The sequence below is a fragment of the Ixodes scapularis genome, unplaced genomic scaffold (genome assembly GCF_016920785.2).
Source record: "Ixodes scapularis isolate PalLabHiFi unplaced genomic scaffold, ASM1692078v2 PGA_scaffold2__306_contigs__length_199485367, whole genome shotgun sequence".
Lineage (NCBI taxonomy): Eukaryota > Metazoa > Arthropoda > Arachnida > Ixodida > Ixodidae > Ixodes > Ixodes scapularis.
In genome coordinates this window covers 125,180,615-125,200,355 of record NW_024609857.1, presented here as the reverse complement: position 1 = coordinate 125,200,355, position 19,741 = coordinate 125,180,615, and the positions used below count along the sequence as shown (strand labels likewise).

The following is a 19,741-nucleotide window of genomic DNA, read 5'->3' as shown; positions in this document are numbered from 1 at the left end:
AAGCGAAAGAAGAGAACGCCAAAAAATAAAAAGGTGCGCGCGCGCATGAAAAACTTTTTTGCGCGATACGTTTTTTTGTGTCTATGACTACAATTTGCATCGTTTTAGACAATAAAAAAAGCGACCCTTGTCAGTGCCCCCTTTAACCCACACAAACAAAAATTTCTTTTGTTACACCCCTCCCTCTGTATCACCCTCAATGTACCAATCGGAGATATTCGCTTTTATGTCGAGTAGCTTGAAGCACTTAATTGTTATGTTTGTTAGTGACACAACCTTGAATAGCCATATCACGCTTGTTTGTAACAAACTTCATGGAATATTTTGTGCATTCTATATTTTGTGTTTTTTGCTTCTTTCTGGTATATTGCCCTGGTCAGGGATGGGCAGTATTTCAAATACAAATATTTGAAATACGTATTTCAAATACTTTGTGTATTTTGCATTTGTATTTATTACAAATTAGGTAATGTATTTGACGTGTGTATTTAAATACTAAAACGTGGGTATTTCAAATGCAATTGTAATTAGATAAAATTTTGTGGGCGAAAATACATCCCTCAAATTTATTGTTACGACTCATTTTGCTCATCCTAAGACGTGTCCAAAGCTGCTCTTTCTTCATCTCAACGCCAACGGCAACAACAAAACAAGAAACTCGTCATCTCTTCATACATCAGTCCTGCGGCAGTTCGCGTAGAACGCCTATTTTCCCTTGGCAGCCTTATTCTGTGCCCCAACAGGCGTCGTCTTAGTGCCACGTTGTTTGAAAAGCTTCTGCTGCTGAACTCGTACTAGTCGAAACTTCACCGATTAGCACGCACCAAAATTACACTGTACTGAGAAGGTATCCTCTTTAATGTTGCACTTTCCTCTATTACGTTAAATAAATGTTATTGCCAAAGTTACAATTCTTGTTTTTATGCATGTGGTTGTAAGCTATAGTCTCCATCCTTTATTCGGCCATGGGGCTTTTTACTTTTTCTCCTCCGGCTTTATTTTAAAGCCACTGTCCAGAGCAGGAAGAAAACTACGTTGTACACCGAATGCAGTGTCTCTCAATCAAGCACAAGCGTTTAGTGACTTTGTGATTACAGGGCAAGAATAGTGACGAAATCGGCGTTCACAGACAGACTGGCTAAAGAAGTGCCTGTGACAACTTGTGATGCTTTCCAGCCTGATTTCCGTCCATATTTTTGCCTGGAACATTCTAAATGCGCGGGTCGTCCAGATTTTCGTAACTGGTGTAAGTTGCAACAGTAAAAAATTCTCTAGCTAGTGCTGCGCGTTTTGGTCGTCTCGGGTCTTTGTTGGTCTATACCAAAATGTAATCGACAAAAAAAGCTGCTTGAAGCTTTGTACTTTTTTCACCTATTACGTCCAAGCTGATTACATTTTTTTGTGATTATATTTCTAATACGTTACTAGAGCCTCGCTCACTAACTTCCGAGTGTGCGATGCAAAATTAAAATGAGATACCCAGAAACCCGTTGCAGGTGCCCTCAAGACGATGACGCAGGTTTTGAGGATTGTATTGGGAAAAGTATTTGGAGACCAGATACATTTGGTTGTATTTGTATCTTGTACTTAAATGCTTTTTTTTTTGGAATTGTAATTAAGTTTGTAATTAAATACATTTTGACAAAGTATTTTGTATTTGTATTTCGATACATATTTGCATGTATTTTGCCCATTCTTGGCCCTGGTTTGTTCTGTGCCCCAGTGGCCTGGTTTATTCTGTTCTGAGATATGAAATTGCTTTATTCTATAACTGTTTTCTTACTTGGCGTGTAAAAGTAAACTCTTTCCGTAAAATATATATATCGGAGTGTGGCGAAAAATATTGAAATTACTTCCAATTAATACTTTTCTTTATTTTTTAGTTATCTTTACTTGATGCACTGTTTTATATGACTCTTATTTCTGTACTCTATCTCATCCTACGATGGACTAAAGGTCAAAGCCACAGGCCGCCAGATCCAATCACGTCGCACGTTAGGCTATGGTATGCTTAACATTGATTAGGGTGGACGAATAATGCTCCGAGTCAAAAAGTGCTGCATCATTTCTGCAGCTTCAACACTGCAAAGAGCCTGCAAAGATCTTTCTTTGCGATGTAAAATTGATGAGTCGCACAGTGATATTCAATTCGAACCACTGTCCGCCCATTCCCATTAGACGCGGGCATCGACACGTGCATTGAAGCCAAATACCAGACAATATCTAAGTGGCTCGTGATCGGCTCTGGTGGTCCGTAGCTTTTGTCTTTAGTCCATCGTAGGGTGAGACGAAGTATAGGCATGTTTCGCATAACAGTTTTGTGCTTCCTAATGTAGTTGTCGGGTGGTTTAGACAGAATCTTTTATTATTTATACCTAGATTCTACACTTCATTTTGCCTGTTTGTTAGAAATTATTACGTCCCTAACGCGCTTTATTTTATTCGATTCCCCGAAAAAAAAAGCGTAATGTCAGTCTTCTTTTCAATTGTATCTGTAGATTTTGTTTTGTGCATATTGTTTTTAGATACATGTTTTATTCATGTTCTATTTAGTTCTGCTTTTTTTTGTTGTTGTTGGCTGCCAGGTACAGCCCGACAAGTCTCCATGACCTGGTCTGATCCGTGCTGAATATCTTATGTAAAAAGATAATAAAGCTAATACTAATATTAGTAATATTTCTATTCACCGCAAGTACGCTGAACAAAAAGCGGAATCACCTGGCAGCGACACAGTTGAGGCAGCTGAAGAATTTGCCATTCATCCACCCGCAGATCACTCTATCATTCACCCGCAGCTCACATGCTTCATCCTTTTCTTATCACCTTTCCACTATCCCAGTAGCTACCTGTTCCTCATATAAATACCTAGGCGTTCACCTGACCTCTGATCTGTCATGGACTACCCACATAAATGCTGTCACTGCCGATGCTAACCGTACTCTCGGATTTCTTCGCCGTAACCTCAGACTAGCTACACCTTCAGTAAAACTACTAGCTTATACGACCTTGGTCAGATCTAAACTTGAATTTGCTTCATCCATATGGTCCCCATGGCAATCATATCAAACTAACAACCTTGAATCCGTTCAAAACAGAGGTCTTCGTTTGATTTACTCTGACTACTCCCCATACACTAGCATATCAGGATTACGCAAATCAGCTAACCTTGAATTACTTTCTTTACGTCGAAGGGTGTCACGTCTCACTCTTCTTCACAAAATCTTTTACCACAACAACCATCTAAAAGATTCTCTACTATCACCTCCCTACCGTATTTTCCCTCGCTTTGACCACTCATGTAAACTGCGCTCAATTACTTCGTCATCTGTCTCTTATAAAATGTCGACTTTACCATCTGCTATTGACGATTGGAACTCATTACCTGACCTCATTGTAAACATGACTGACACTAACAAGTTTGCTGCAGCCGTTAACCTCTTTCTTTCTGAAATACAAGTATAGGTTACAGCGTGTTTTTTTATTAACTATTTTTGTTGATGTTTTTATTGTGTTCACTCCCTTGTATAATGCCCCCTGGGGCCCTCAAGGAAAATAAATGATGATGATGATGATGATTCGCGTAATACACTGCGTCATCAGCGTGGTGGATGGACGGGCTTAGAGGCTGAGCCCTTTAAATCAAGGCAGCCTACTCAGCCACCGAATTACTGCGCTTGATGTCTTTGTTTAATTACAGTGGTATTAAAATATTATTGTAACTCATATTTGTATTAATATTTGTCAACTTATGGACGCAAAAACTGGTTTGTAGCGCACATAGCTGGCTGTAGGCGACAGACACTTTAACGCAAAATGGCGGCACCCGTTGTTTGCTTGTTCCATTCGAAGGTGTCAAGAAGGCCCGAGCGCTACTGCTACATTCGAGGAACGCGAGACAAGAACTACTTTTTATCGAAAAGGTTGGTCAATCAAGACTCTTCCACGCAGGCTTGATTTATATTTAGCGGAAACTTTACAGTGTTATGCCACCACACTGACAACGCTCCTAAGAACACCAGGGTATTGTACAGGATCATCCGATGTGTCGAATTATTAGAAGTTCGAATGCGTAACTTGAAAGGCATTATTTGGGGTATCAGTATAATATGTAATTTTGAAACACAGTATTCGCCTATCTCTAATTGTAGCGATTCTTATTCGCTGCTTATAACTTTCATTTTGCCAGTAGATGGTATGATTGCTGCTGAAGCTACACAAAAGTTTCTCGATTTTTTGTTTTAATTTCAGAACTCTTTTAGATTTGAAAGAAAATGCAGAGGAATCACAAGCAGGGTCTTAAAATTCGAGGTACACAAGTCACAAAAAAGTAGAAAAATAATTTCATTAACTTTTTGATTAGGAGTTTTTGTTTCAAACGCCAATATGAAAGTGCGTCGCTGTACGGAAATACGATGGATGACTCCAAAAAGCACTACCACACTGAAGATTCGGGAGCAGGTCACCATGTTTCACCTGATGAATCAACTTCTTGACTTCATGCTTTGCTATAGCTTCTCAGAGAAGGGTATGAGTGGACAAATACTAGTTCAACTCAAGCATTTTGTACGCAGTTCAGGAACCAAATTGGGCTGGAGTTTCTTGACAACCTAGCTTGTTCTGCAATTTATGTTTTGCAAAAAAAGACAGACGAGGCAGAGTTTTTATAAAAAGAAATAAGAAACAAGGTAAATCGAAATGCAACGTTGGTCTCGCTAATTGCTAACTCAGGTTAGGGATAAGGAGAGAGCGAAAAAGAAATAATGAAATAAAAGGTACATAAGGGCGACAACAGGAAAGTGACGCCGTCTAACGTTGCGTTGGGCCGCCGGTAAGTAGAACTGCCTTTACACGGATAGAAACTAAGGGAGAGGAGGGTACGAGAGCGCGCGGGGGCGTCAGAGCACCGTACTCTACTTGGAACGATTTGCGGATAGACGCAAAGATTAGCGGGGCCTTTGTCTCTAGTCACTGCTCGAACGCGAACGCCGAACGCCAGGCGTCGTTGTTCGGCGTTCGAACGGCGTTTGAACAGTGAGGAGAGGCACACAATAAGTACGAATGCCGACGTAAGCAGTGAGCACAGTACATTCTGAGTCAAGAGGTTCAACGAGTCAAGGAATCTAACCGGTCTAAAGATAAAATACTGGGCTTCTTCATTCCTTGAATGTTTTCAATCGTTAGATAGCTTCACTCGCTGGACCTCTTTACTCTCCCTGGATGTCTTGACTCTTTGGACCTCTTGATCTACTTTGAATACCTTGACTTATGTCCGACAAGTTAAGAGGTCTAACGAGTCAGGGGATCAAATATTATCACCTAAAACTGTCTTTCCATTCAAAGAAGCAGCTTCTATTGTATTTCTAAACATATTGTTACGCTTTATTCTAAACGTATCTCGCCCCTGGTGTTACCTACTGTCCTTTCAATCCGAACCTCTCCTTTTCTTCTTCTGTCACAATATACCTGGACGCAGCACTGCAATTTGTACGATCCAACTAGCGGTTGTAACAGGTTAAACACCAATGCCTCTCAGAACTCGCTTATAAGATGACAGACTGCAGTCTTCAAAACAAAATATATTTTAAGACTAATTCACCGTAACCTATGCAGTAACAAAAACCTGCGACTGTTAATTCAAAACATATGCGTCTTACACTAAACGTATTTTTTAAGTCTTAAAAAAAAGAAACATGAGCAGAATGGAATTTGGTCCATCGCCTTTGTCTAATAGTGTATTTGTCTCAGGCAAATCGAAGCTGACGCGGAGAGGACTTTTAAGCAGCCGTTGAATCTCTCTACTCGCTGGTTCTGTTAACTCAATGAATCTCTTAACTCGTTGAACCCCTTGGCCAGTATTGAATCTCTTGATCTATATTTCATCTATTTGCTCGATGAATCGCCGACACGGTTGCAAACGTCACTGTCGGATTACTTGACTCGTTGGATGTTTTGACTCGATGAATGTCTTGACCAGAAGCGAGCACAGCACGTAGTTAGACGGAGTCATGTGCAATGTGCGATTGCAAATCACAATATAAAATGATGCTAGACTTAATGAACCGTAGGCCAGAAGCTTACAGTTGACAACTTGGAATGGGCACCGTCGCGGCGTTCTTATCTTTCGAGAAATTCACATGCAGAGGCAGGAAGATCTGAAACCTGTAACCACTCGACTCTTTCGATAGTATTCTGGTTTAATCATGCTTTCAGGTTTTCTTACGTATGTCTTCTTAGGCGATTGTTTAAGTCTAACTGAATGCGCCTGGTTTACGCAGGGCGAGACTTATGGGAACCTCAGTATCAAAATTAGAGACTCACTTCTTCAAGCATCGGGCCGTTTCAAAGTAAAATATGTATTTGAAAATATCCTAGCTTCATTACTCTGATACACATTTTTTCTTCTTCTTGGAATCTATACTTTTCTCAAGACAACGATATAATGAGTATTCCATCGAACCCACCTGCATTTATGATACCGCTCAGCCAGCCTAGTCTAAAATTATTTTAAAATGACAGACACTTTGGGCAAAAGGTTGCTTATTGGTTAATATTAATAGTAGATTTATTGGCTCAGAAGAGTCGCAGAACCATAGAAAGGCACGAGCCCCTACCATGGAAGCCCGCGGTGCAGCGAGTATATGACGTTGTTTATGTAACGAGAGAATATGCAAGATGATAATAGAGATAAATATAACATGCAAAAATTCAGCTAGATTATATGAAGAAACATTCACAAAATAGACAAATGCGCCCTCTCAAGAGGCACGTAAAAAAGAAAAAGAAGATCTTAAGGCTCAATTCAACGCTGTGAAGGTGGTTCGACAACAAAGCTGTGGTATCACCTGCAACGATTGTCCACTGAACTATGGACCCTTTGTACGGCAAACGCCACGAGGTGATGCTCCACTCTTTGACGTCCCAGAGAAGTTCCGGTTTATTAAAATAATGAATGAAGGCCACGTTAACACCGCTGGTTGAAATGTAGATGAAAGGTTTAATCATCAATACTCCAGGTGAACGCCAAAAGAACGAAGGAGTGCGAGATCTGTTAGGATGTTTTGAGTATTCTTGTGGACTAACTTGCCTCCTCCAAGATGTATTATTGTACAGTCAAAGGCCCTTGCTAAATCTCCAACTTTCTTGTCCGTGTAGCATTTATGCTTTCTAGCAGTGGTGAGATAGCACGCTCAAAAGGCTTGCAAACATGGTGCGACTGGAAGTCGCGACGCAAGCGGCAGTTCATGTTTGTAGACAGCAAAAGTGTCTATACCAAATGATTGACGAAAGAAAAGAAAATGCACTGTACCAAAGCTTTTTTTTATATATGAAAGACTTCGTACGCTGCTGTTGCCGCGGCAGCTTATGCAACCGCAATCTTTACCACGAAACGCATGCGGGGAGCGCTACGTGCTTATCATCTATCACGTGGTGTTCACACTTGTTTTGTAGTTTTTTTATTGAAACAAGTGTCAAAGTGTCAAAACCACGTGATAAGATATAAGGCGCGCGCGAACAGTGATAAGGATCGCGATGGTTTTCTGTCGACTATTTTGTCGACTACTGTACTATCGACGGACACAAAAAGAAAACCGACTAACGAGTTGTATACAGCTTCGCTGTAGGTCGAATTTGTATTATTCAAAAATAATGTATCCTGAAAGGTCGGCATTAAAACCCGTTCCACCGTACCTCACGTTCTTCTACACACAACTCACTACCATCTAGACGATGACGTTCCAAGCACCAGTCTATAATTACAATCAACCTATAACTTGCCTCACAACACCCTCGCCTTCACATCCGGCACTGCCTAGGATTTACAGCTCGCTTAGCTCCGGGTACTCTGTTTTGAAAGCTGAGCGGATGTGATGGGGGGGGGGGGGGGAGGGGAACAACAAAGTAAAAAGAAATGTGAAAGAACGAGAGACGTTAGAAGAAAAAGATATTAGCTGTGTAATATACCTAGTTGGCTACTCTGCTCAGGGATGCGGGATACGGGAATTAAAAGGGGAAAGGGAATATAAAATATAAAGTCAAAACACCAATAGTAGATATTAGCTATGCAATACACCTAGTTGTCTACTCTGCGCAGGAATCAGGGATATGCAAATTAAAATGGGAAAGTAAATACAAAGAATGAAGTCAAAACACCAATAGTATGTAAAATACCCGCTCATACACACCACAGCATTTTATAACTGAGTTCTCAAAACGCGTTTTATTTCGGAAACATAAACCGGCCCTTTGCCTGCTTTGGCTCCTTCCCTAGAAAATAAACAGTTGTCAAGTAGCGCCAAGGCACTGTCGGGGATTTCTCTTTTGATGGCGTGAATCGTTGGGTTGTACAATGGATTATGCTAATTGTTTCACTACATGCAAAAGTCTACTCCAAGCCCAGAGTATGTTTAGCAAGAGTTTTAAGGAGTATATTCTAGTATCACAATTTAATGCAACGCGGGAAAGAAAGTTTCTGCGAGTACCTTGTTGAATGGACGTTCTGGTGATTCCGGCGTTCACAACAGCAGCATTGACGTCCGACCAGGCACCAGGAATTGTGCTGTTCCTGTCGGCGTAAAATTCCAAAAAAGAGTCGGCTATGAGATTCACCATATTGCATTCTTTCAGACGGCAGATCTTGTGGCTGGCTTCAAGTAGGACCTTGGAGATTCCAATGGGCTGATCACCGGCCTTACGAACAATTTCTTCATAAGGTTTTAACTTTTCAAGCATGTCTTGATCTGTTCAAAATAAATTCCCGAATATTTATGTGGTTTGTTCAAAATGAGTTGCTGGGCTAGTTGGTCAAATATCATACATACAATAACGCAATAGGACAGGAACATGAAAGGTACAGTATCGGACAAGCGCTACTCAATACTGGTTCTTCATAAAAATAAATAAATAAAAAAAAAACGAGAAGGAAGCGTGGAATGTAATGAATAAATATATTTTCTAAATTCCAATCAACACATTCCGCGATTCCTCCTTGTCTTTTTTTATAAAGTACCAGTTGTGAGAAGCACTTGTCCCTTTCATGTTTCAGTCTTATTGCGGTATTATATATGGGGTGGTTTATTTAACTACTTTCATTCATTATGGAACGGACCAAATATTAGATATATTCTGAGCAGGAAACTGTTTAAGAAACTTGAGATGTAAGATTTTTTACCAGCTCGCTCAAGTATTTATAACAGTGCTTGATAAACACATGCTTGTTTACCGATATTATAAACAAGAATCCTACCGAAAAACCGCGTATAACGCTTTACTATATGGTTTATGGAACTGGAAATCTAACTGGAATTGTTTCTGGAAAACCGAAGCCCAGGTTACAGGCAAAGGAATAATTTCTAAAAGTATAAAATCCAGAAATAATCCAGATATATTTTCAGTTCCATAATCCAGAAAGCGAAAAGTTATGCTGCTTTTTCTTGGCAGGGAAGTGCATTGCATTTAGAGGAAATCTGCATCAGATAAGAATTTCTTACGTTATGTACCTGACTATAATACGCAGATCCGAGAATGGGGTGAGCAAAACGCTATAAGGGCGTAGTTATTCGTTAAGCCGTATGTCCATTAGCAGATCTGCAAAGCTCGATTTATTCAAGATATCTTTGCTTTTTTTCAACCACGTCAATCTAAAACAATACCTTTAACCTGCTCATCAGTAAAAATTTAAATTATTCGATTTTCTACAGCTTTTTTGCATCAGGGAATCCCCGAGCCCCAGGTGTATCACTATTTTACACATAAGTTTTTGTAACAACTCTTCTTTCCCCTATTATGGAACATATCTCCTAAGAGAAACTTATCTAAATATTCTAAAGGTTTAACTTTGAGCGCCTATAGCCTCGTCTCACTAGAGCGACAGACACCGATTTATGTCCCGCGACACCACAAAGTTCCGTGTCGCTGCATCTGCCCCAATGTAACGACCAACACCCCCGACGAAAGCCGGCAAGCGCCGACAAACGATCGACAACGGACAAGTTTTTGTTTGTCGTTGGACTTGAAGCGCCGCGAGCAGTCCCACTGGTGAACATCTCTCGGAGACGAACCTTGCTTGTACCTTCTGTTGCCTCACTTCCCGTTCTTCTACCCTTCCTCCCCTTCCTACCGTGGCTCGCTTGGCCGCTCGACATTCAGAGATGAGAAGGCCTTGGCAGCCACTAATCGTTCTCGCAGTTCCCGTCCTTCAATGGCTCGCAGTGCTCATGGCTCACTCGCTGGCGGTCGTGTTTCGAAAGGAAATTGGCTGTGACTGTTTTTGTCCCCCGAAAACATGGTGCATAGGTGGCGCCTGAAGGCGCCAAGGTCTACGTCCCTGCATTAGGATGAATACACCGACGTTCGGGGACTGACCAAGGTAAGACCGCTCACCACGAAGCAGGACACTACGTTCCGGCTAGCCGATTCGGAAATTCTAGTTCGGAAAAAGTTTGTGTCACGACGGTTTTCGGAAACTCGCCAACGGAAAATGGAGACTTGAGGAAGCTTTAATCAAGAAAGAAAGTAATCGCCTCTACTTTCACCGTTTTCGTCGGTGGGTATTTTTACCAAAAAAGCGGAACATAAACACCGCGTCGCCCGACTATCTTTTTCTTTGTATTTTTAAGTCTTTTTTTAACAACTCGGCCCACTAGGAAACAAGTTTCCTTGTCCCAGTATTCTGCGTCCTGTCTTCCAGGTGGGACAGCGCACTCTGACAAGCAGGCTGCCTCTCGGTGTCTTTTGTCACTCGTTGTTGTAAGTCGCTGTCTGTTGTTGCTGTCTGTCGCTCTAGTGGGACGCGGCTACTACAAGTGCTACGCAATAATGAATTGGCTGGACTTTCAACCCAAATGGAGCGCAACTTTCTTTCTCTAGGTCAGGGGTCTCAAACTTATTCAAGTATGGAGGGCCAAAAGTCCACCCCCGAAACGTCGAGGGCCAACGTCAACTCGGAGAAGGGGAGAGAAAAAAATTTATATTTTGGGACAAAAAAAAAAAAAAAAGCAGCAATGAATAGTGTTTTACTTCGTAAAGTAGCCGAATCTTTCAATGACACTCATATGCTTTCTAGAGAAGAGATCTCGTGCTTACTTTTTTAAATAAACTGGCTGTTTTGCCAATGATACATCTAGCTTTGATTTGTACGTATGACTACTCTGAGCAAAAGCCTTATGTAATAACAAGGTTGGAAATGTCAAATCCACTAACGGGCTTGGATTTTTAATATAGCAAGGGAGTACGCATTTCGGTGGTCCTGTCGCACATTTCACATTTAGGAATTGATGAAGTTGAACATATCTAATATATTTTATTGCCATGGCTTTTGGTTTCATAATAATTTTTATAGCTGAATTATTAGAAAGCTACTTATTTCACAATGGTATTTTCTAACGGCTAAAAGACCGTCTCGCAGTTGCTCCACCTGAGCGAGAGATCACGCAAGCCAGGTGTATCCACGAGCAGAAAGCTCACGGGCTTGTAGCCTGGAAGTGGCATTGCCGTAGAGGTTATAAAAAAAAGTTAAGAAGCAAAAGCTAAGACGAAACAATACTCAACGCACACACACACACAAATAAATAATGGTGTCAAATATGTGAACACGTTAAAAAAGCAGAACGAAGTTCTAAACGAAAATGAAAGGACGACCTGAGACCGGTAGGTATGACTCATGTAGCGCTCGAGTCCTGGGATTGGGTCTTCGCGCCACGGGATGCTCGCGGGACACTTCCCGGCTAATTGTGAGCCGGAGATGCTGCCCGTGGCTCTCTGGGATGCGGCCAACAAGCATCCCGCGGCTGCGAGCCCCCGTTCCCATGTCTCGGAGCGCCATATGCGCCAGAAAGAGTAATAATATATTTTCGACTCATTTCAGCTCGAAAAGGAGCTCTGCTTGGTCCACGTATTTTGCACTATTCTGTTGTTGTTTTTTAATGCGAAAGCATTGATTGGGGGGTCTCATGGAAACGCCGCCGGCGTTGTCCTTCACCGCGAAAAAACGGGCAAGTAGTGCGACGCCCATGGAGGTAGCCAACGTTGTTTGTGACCGCGGAAAACGTGCAACTATATACTTCTCCAAAAAGAGCTCACTGGCCGCAGCCATTTTGCTACTCGAGCGACCCCTATAAACCAGAAATTTCTACCACCCGCCTGAGCTGTGGAAACCCGGTCAGGGCGACTCCCCACCAGCACTGTGCATTCGGAGTTCGCCGGTTTTCCTTTTGTTCTTACTTTATTTGCCTGTTCAGAATGATTACCCTTTGTCTTATCTTCAACTATGAGAAGCAGGGAAGACAAGGGATCATAGCCTGCTCGGCCTCCGCAGGAAACGAACGAAGAAAGCGAACGTCAAGCAGCCCGCGACACAAGGGCCGTTCGAAGTTATTCGAGGATTAATTCCGTTGAGATTATCTCCGAAAAGCCTTCCCGGCTATGTTCCCGGTCTTGGCGAAAAATGGTTGATAGGTTTTGGGTCCGGAGTGTGGGGACGGAATAGGACAGATTCGTTCATTTGCTTTGGTGCAGCGCAAAAAAGCAGCTCTCTTTAAAACGTGCCCCAAAACAAGCCGGGTTTTGTCCGTTCGTCGAAAAGTGACACTGTATATTGGATAAGCTGTATATCGACACTGTATATTGGATATGCTGTTATTTGAGACCTTCCTCAAATCCTGTTCGTATAACGCGGCACCTTGGGGTACGTACAATTTGTTGTTGGATTGGTGAGACTCGTTGAATTTAATGTTGTGAGAGGGGAATACCTATGCAGTTTGGCTATCCTGGCCGGTCAAATATTTTCGACAGTTAAGAAATTTGTTGATTGGAGCGGCTGAGTGTAAGGTGCCGTAAAAACATCAACATAAAAGGAAACAAACGTTCCAGTTGCATTTGCTCGGTCACACACAGCCTCACTCAAACTGCTTTCATTTCATTGTTTTCGTTCACAAAAATAGTACAATGCGTTCTTAAAAACCTCGAAAAATATTGTTTGCATAAAACAAAAAAAAAAAAAAAAAAAAAAAAAAAAAACGCGGCAATTTAGCCCTTACCAGCGTCCGAAAGTGCGCCTAGGCAGGTCGTCATAGCCCACTGACGAGAAAACCCAAGGCCTCCGCTACGGTATCCGCTACGGTATCCGCTACGGTATCCGTGAAGAAAACGCCGCAGCAGCTTTGTCTGCATAGTTCAAGGTCTTGCGGCGGATTACTGTGCGCTATCCGGGTGCTTAGCGGGCTGCGGAAACGGTCTACTACAATTCCCCCATGACGTACACTCTCAAAACCAGGGACGCGCGCTGTAAATCGCTTCGTTCGAGACTGCCTTTAGGTGGCGCGCGCTCGGCAGTCCCTCTCTTCCCCCTCTTGGGTCACGTGTCAGGAGTGACCGGAGGCCAAGGAAGTTAGAAGTACTAGGAGGAGTTACGTTGCAATACTGGTGAAGCCTAGTCATAAAAAGTTCAAACATTGTTGTGGCCAACGTGACCGTAGATCTCTCTGGCAATTGGTGCGCGTGACATGTCACGTGTGAGATGGATGGTTGATTGTAGAAGGATTCCTTGCAGGCTTGCGCGCGCTCCGTCCGGTAGATCTTATCAGGTCGAAGGCTAGACCGCGGTGTATTCTAGTACACGATAGCTAGACGAAGGCTAGCTACGGTCACGTGATGTGGTCACGTTGGCCTGATAAGTGAGGAGGGTAAGGAGGAAAATGAGAAAGAGGCGCGGCGTCAAGGGAGCATGGCTTGTGGAGGCTACGCGGCTGGCGTCATGCCTATAGGGTTCCTTCATGTGCGCTTCGTAAAGCGCACATGAAGGCTCCCTAGTCATGCCCTCTCCTACCCTTCTACCCTCCTGGCTGGAGGCTCAGAGGGGTGTGGGAGGGGCGTAAGGGGCAGCGGAACATTCCCGCTCCTCACGTGTTCCACGCTTTGCTTTCAGACATATAGCGCCGCGGAGGAGCGGGGCGCGCTGCCCTGCCCTCCGCGCAGCTGACAGCCGGGCGGGTGCGTGTAGGTATGCTTTCGCATTTCTGCACGTGAGCAGTCTTAAGTGTACTCCTGTAATTCCTTTTTGACCTAGTATTTGTTCGTCTAGATGTTTGCTTCTCAAGCTCTTTCTCATGTAAATCGACCGAATGGAAATACCACTACGAGGCTGTACAAGTGCGAGCTCTTTGCTCAAGAAAGCACATCGCCTGCGCGAACTCTTGCACAGCAGAGCAACGGCCCAAGATGAAGATATGAGCTCGGGCTTCTAACTGTCAGATAATACCTTTAAGAATAAATTATTTCCTTATAATGAATCAAAAACTGCCACATGAATATATATATCTTTTTATGTCTCTTGAGCCTAGTGAATTGTGCGAAAGGGCAAGGTAGTCTGCTTGCTTTCGTTATTTCGCAAACTGCCAGTAGTGTGTTAAGGTGCATTTTTAGATAACCTCTGAAAATGCAAGATCTTGTGATATATAAACAATGTAGAAACATACAAATATCTGGAAGGAGTCTAGAAGTTTTTTGCGCGACACCAGGGACAATCACAAGCGAGTAGAAACGGACAAGCGCTTGTCCGTGTCTACTCGATTGTGATTGTCCCTTGTGTCCCGCAAACAACCCTTCTAAACTGCATCATGAACCAATTAGGCAAACAAGTTTTTATTAAATGGAAGAATATGGCTCAATGAGTGAAGGAAATATTTATAGGAATATGAATAAAATTTAAGTAGGAAAAAAACAACAAATTGAGATATTGGGAAACTCAATTCACTGTGGAATTGTAATATATATTAAGTGGTCAGGGATATATGGAGAAAGGTGATGGTGCCTGAACTATCTTTTGGCAGAAGGATATCGTGAATCAGATGAGAAATTAGATCAGGATGAGAAATTTGACCACGTAGCGTGGGTACGTTGACACTGGGAGCGTATGGGAAAATGCTGAGTAAGGGGGTACAATGGGAAATAGGCTGGTCGTGCTTTGAGAGCAGGCGGGCAATTAGTATATTGAAATTCGGAATTTGGTTAATTTAAATCGAGGATATATTGTGAGCCCGAAAAGCATAGGAGCAATTGTAATTGAAAATATTTAAACAGAAAACGGACGAACCGAAAAGCTGACATTTAAATCCCTGCACACTAGTATGTGCTTGAGCAGATTAGTCCAGTAAAAAATACAATAAAACCAGCAGTAAGGAAAATTTAGGAGGAAATAATGCAAAAATATTGAACTTTAGCCATTTATAAGTCTCAAAAACAAGGCATGTGAAAAGAACAGCTGTTTGATCATTCACTGGAAAGCTCTTTACTGTTTGAGCTCGAGAGAGGCATATAGGGATACATTTCAAGGCATAGACAATTGTCATATTACATAGTTATTTCGAGACGCTAGAACATGTGCTTTTGAAGTGAAAGAGACGTCGTCCTACCCTCCCTAACGCACGTGGCGTGAGCGCTGGAGTTTGCTGGCGAGGATGCAAGAACTAAGAAACAAAAAATTTTAATCACTAAAATGTAGGCTAGAACCTTGGTGGAAAAGGTCTAAAGAACTTTCATAATACAACAACAAAAAAAATTATGAGGTAGATCCTTTATAGCAAACTTTAAAGTGGAGTTCGGTAAATGTTTGAAAGCTAGAGGACGAAAGCTACCGCTCTATACAAAGGGTACAATCAATACCATCCACCCATTCATTTATCCAATACGTTTGCTGGAAGTGTACTGATCATCTTCCCAATTCCTGCAATAATGCTTCCGGGCGCTGCGGGGTAATGGAAAATAATTGTGAATAAATGCCTTACAAGAGAAGGCTCCTCTTCACAAATCTTTGCAAGAAAACATCGTTTGTATAGGGCTCGAAAATCAAGATGGGCTCGTTCTGTTACGGCCAATGGGTAACTGAGGGGTCGAGGTTCGTCTCAATTAGAGCAGCGGAATATGGTTTATAGAACAAGCGTTGAAATGCGATAGAACCGCAGAAACAGAACAGCATTCGTTTTCTTTGTTCCTTGTTATCATGCCCACATGTCGATTCTAAATTTAATCTTATATATCTAGGTTTTTATTGGAATGGGAAGCACAACGCACAGTTTGAACAAGCATAAAAGATTTTAACACAATAGCGTTAAGGAGCTCATTTCACTGAAAATCGGTGGCGTGGCGGAAAAACCGGCGTCGGTGGCGCGCCGCGAAAATCCTGATTGGGCGATAGGGTGATGACGTCACAGCCACATGTCCTCGGGTGGGAATTTTAAACAACCCACAACTCTCACGAGGAACGTGGCGTCACTCGTAAAAAGAAAGCGTAAAAAAATGACATGTAATGGGAGTGAAAAGTCTTCACATTTCTCAAATGATCAAACTTTATAGAGTTACTACTGTGCCTTAAATAAAAATTTGAAGAGAATTAAGCGGGGTTCGAACCCATAGCCCTTCAGTTGCAAACCAGACACGTGACTGACTGGGTAACGCAAGGCTTCTTTTTTTTTTTTCTTCTTTATTCTGGGCAACGCAAGGCACACTTTGCATGGCGAATGAGGAGATGATGCGAACGGGGCCCGATAACGCTATCGCGTTCCACTCTTAAAGGTGAAGCTTAAGTGTCCTCCCCAAATTCTTGAGTTATTTTATATATGGTTTTTAGGCAATACCGAAAGTTATTTCATACATTGTCTTGAAATGAATTTTGCTGAATAATCATGAATATTTGTTATTACGTGGAATACAGTGCCACCTAGGGGAGAGCGCACGACACGAGAACGCCGACGGCAGAGCGCGCAAAAGGAGAGCACAACGACACGCGAGCGCACGATAATAGAGCGCCGCCACACGAGAGCGTGTGTCATTAGAGCCCGCGTCACGAGAACGCAGAACAGCTGCAGTCACTGAGGTGCTTTTCCCCGTGGCAGAACGTTCGAATTCCCTTCTCTATTAACTTGGTGGTTGTACATGTAATTAACTGTTACGCGACGACCAGCACTGCACAATACGTGAGGGCAGCTTCATACTTCGTCGTTAAACATAGGAACGAACAAATTGATTTCTAGAGCGTTCCAAATTCGACGTTTCCCCCACGTTTGCCAGAATTAAACATGATTTTGATGGAACACCTCCGCGCACGATAGACTCCTGCAGCCTTACTCTCCGTAAAGAACTGAAATGTTCAATCACGGAAAAACGCTCATCGCCAAACCGACGTTTTCTTCAGCCATAATGTTAGGTGAACCAGAGTTTTGTTTTCGGGGGACAAAAACGGACAAGTATAAAGGCCCGTTCAGACACTTGCGACCTCTTAGAAATGGGTGCCTTGGAACCTCTTACAACGAGAGCAGAGCCGTATATTGGGAGAGTTTGGCCACTGGGTGTGGCGGCGAATGCGCCGGAGAGGAGTAAAGTAAATGAAAGGGAGGAGAGCGCCGAAGGAGCGAGAAAGAAATGAGGGAGCAGAGAGGAGACGACCGCATTTTTTAGCAATGCTGTCGGAGACTGGACGGAGAAGTGCACTGCTGAGGTTACGCGTCGTCTGCTACGAGACGACTTCTTTTTCGCCTGAATAAAAGTTTGTGGCCATACCCGAAAAATCTTCATTCATTAGCTTTTTAACCCACCGAGGAATTACAGAATGTCATTTTCTTGCCAGAGCCAGCGATATAAAAGGCAATCATTGAGATTTAGACAGACATGTACAAGTTACTCAAAAAAAATAATTAAGTTACTGAGTATTGACGTCAAAAGTAATTTGAGTAGAGTAGAAATTACTCAAATAGAAAGTAATTGAGAAAATTACTAATTACCGCAAAAAAGTAGCGAATTACTTTGAAGTTACTTTTGAAGTTACTTTTATATGTTTTTGTGGTAAAAAAGGAAGTACATAGGTTTTTATGAGTTAGCGAAATTGTGGTAGCCAAATATGAATCGGCTTGTTTTTTTTCACAGAAATGCTTTAAGTAGCTGGTTCTGCTTCTGCGTGCCTAATTGTTTTGTACTTCCCTGTTTGTTTGGTCAATGATGTACTGCGAATATGTAATTTCTACTTTGAGGTAGAAATTACACATTCGCAGCTTGATTTTTTAGTCAGTGTTTGCTTGTTTACGGTGTTGCATAAAGTACATCTAAAAAGTACTTGAAGTAAAGTTCAAAGTAAATGAGAGGCTACATACTTCAAGTAAAGTAGTAAGTACATCGGGTGCAACGTACTTGAAGTAAAGCAGTAAGTACACCGGGTGAAATGTACTTGAAGTGACGTATATAAATACAATATATTTCACGGTAAAGTACAATCACTTTTAACGCAATCTTTCATGATGCGCTTTGATTCCCTATACAGTGCATTTTATAACTGGTATGCATTGCTCCAGGCGTAATCGGAGGTGCATGAGGTTTTATGGAAATGGCAGCAAATGTTGTATGAGGTGAAGTCGCCGCAGATTAGGTGTTTTACTCTCGCTGACGAGCTATGTGACACAATCAACTTTTAAGGCACTTATCTCCATCGGTCTTACAGCCGCCATTACTTCACTCAGAGAAATAACCAGATGGCGTCTCGAAAGAGCGCGTTTTCACACGACGATACCGTCATTTTTTGTTTTCAAATTCTGGGAATGTGCATTGAAGTCGGGAGTTTTACTTTCCTCAAAAACACAAGCACATGTTCAGAGAATTTAATTCAAGTAAAGTGCAATTTTTCAAAGCAGTAGTACTTTAAGTACCATGTACATAGGGTACACCCCAACACTGCTTGTCCATTATTTTTTACATAAAAACGTTGGGGGAGTTACTACAGGCTTCTCGAACGATCTTTGAATCTTGGAAGACCTGCATATTCTGAGTTTTGGGAGGAAAGGCAACGGCGAAAAGGTAATTTTTTGCGTTGCCCTTTAGCACGAAATTCTTCGAGTTCAGCACAAACTGCGGGAGCTCCAGATGAGTTTCAAAGCAGGTGCTTCATTTTGTTGCCTCTTTTGAGTGAGGATGCAGTGTGTGCACCTTCTGTAGTGGGCGAGAGTTTCTACGTTGGGGAGAAGCGGGGACCAGCCCTTTTTTCAAATGGGTCAAATTCCCTTGAGCTTCGGGACACAAAGTAACGCCAGTCTTCGGCGCTAATCCCGCAGTTACTCGGCCTCTCTTGCGCCGTGTCTGTTCGCTCCCCGCGCCTCGTAGCAGTGTTGTTGCAGAGGGGAGAGGGGGGGAGGCTTGTGGAAAATTTTGGGGGGTTTGGGACTGTCCAAACTATTATCTCCCCCCCCCTTTTCTTCGTCACAGGCTTCTCCCTCTTTGCAAATATTTGCTGATCTTCCAACATGTTATTTCATTTGTGCAGAAATGTTTGTTGATAAGCAAAACAACTACTAAAATTCGAAAGTAATGTGTAAATTGAGCAGAAGTTACTAAAAAAAGTGAAAGCCGTTTACAAATCCCTGTAACGCCGAATTGGAGCGCAGCTCTTGAGGAGGAGGAGGGAAGGGTACTGAGGGGAGTGTAGACCCCTCCTCCTTCTCCTCCTCCTCCCCTCATTCTTTAATATGCTCCGGGGGGGGGGGGTCACGTGACCTCGGGGAGGGGGGCGGGGGGTGTCACGTGACTTCGGGGAGGGGGTCACGTAACCTCGGGGAGGCGTGACCTGGGGGTCACGTGACCTTGGGTGTCACATGGGGGTCACCTCAAGGTCACGTGACCCCCAAGGTGACCCCCACGTTAGCTCAGGGGGTCACGTGACCTGGAGGGGTCACGTGACCTCGGGGGGTCACGGGACCTCAGAGAGGTC

General features: G+C 42.8%; 1 protein-coding gene across 1 annotated transcript in view; it reads right to left on the bottom strand.

The window, feature by feature from the left end:
* LOC120850902 (protein 5NUC-like) overlaps positions 1-19,741 on the bottom strand; it is a 65,655-nt gene that overhangs the window by 20,528 nt on the left and 25,386 nt on the right. Inside the window, exon 6 of the mRNA XM_040223589.1 lies at positions 8,481-8,738. Within this exon, the coding sequence (XP_040079523.1) occupies positions 8,481-8,738 (258 nt within the window). The remainder of the gene's footprint in view (positions 1-8,480; positions 8,739-19,741) is intronic.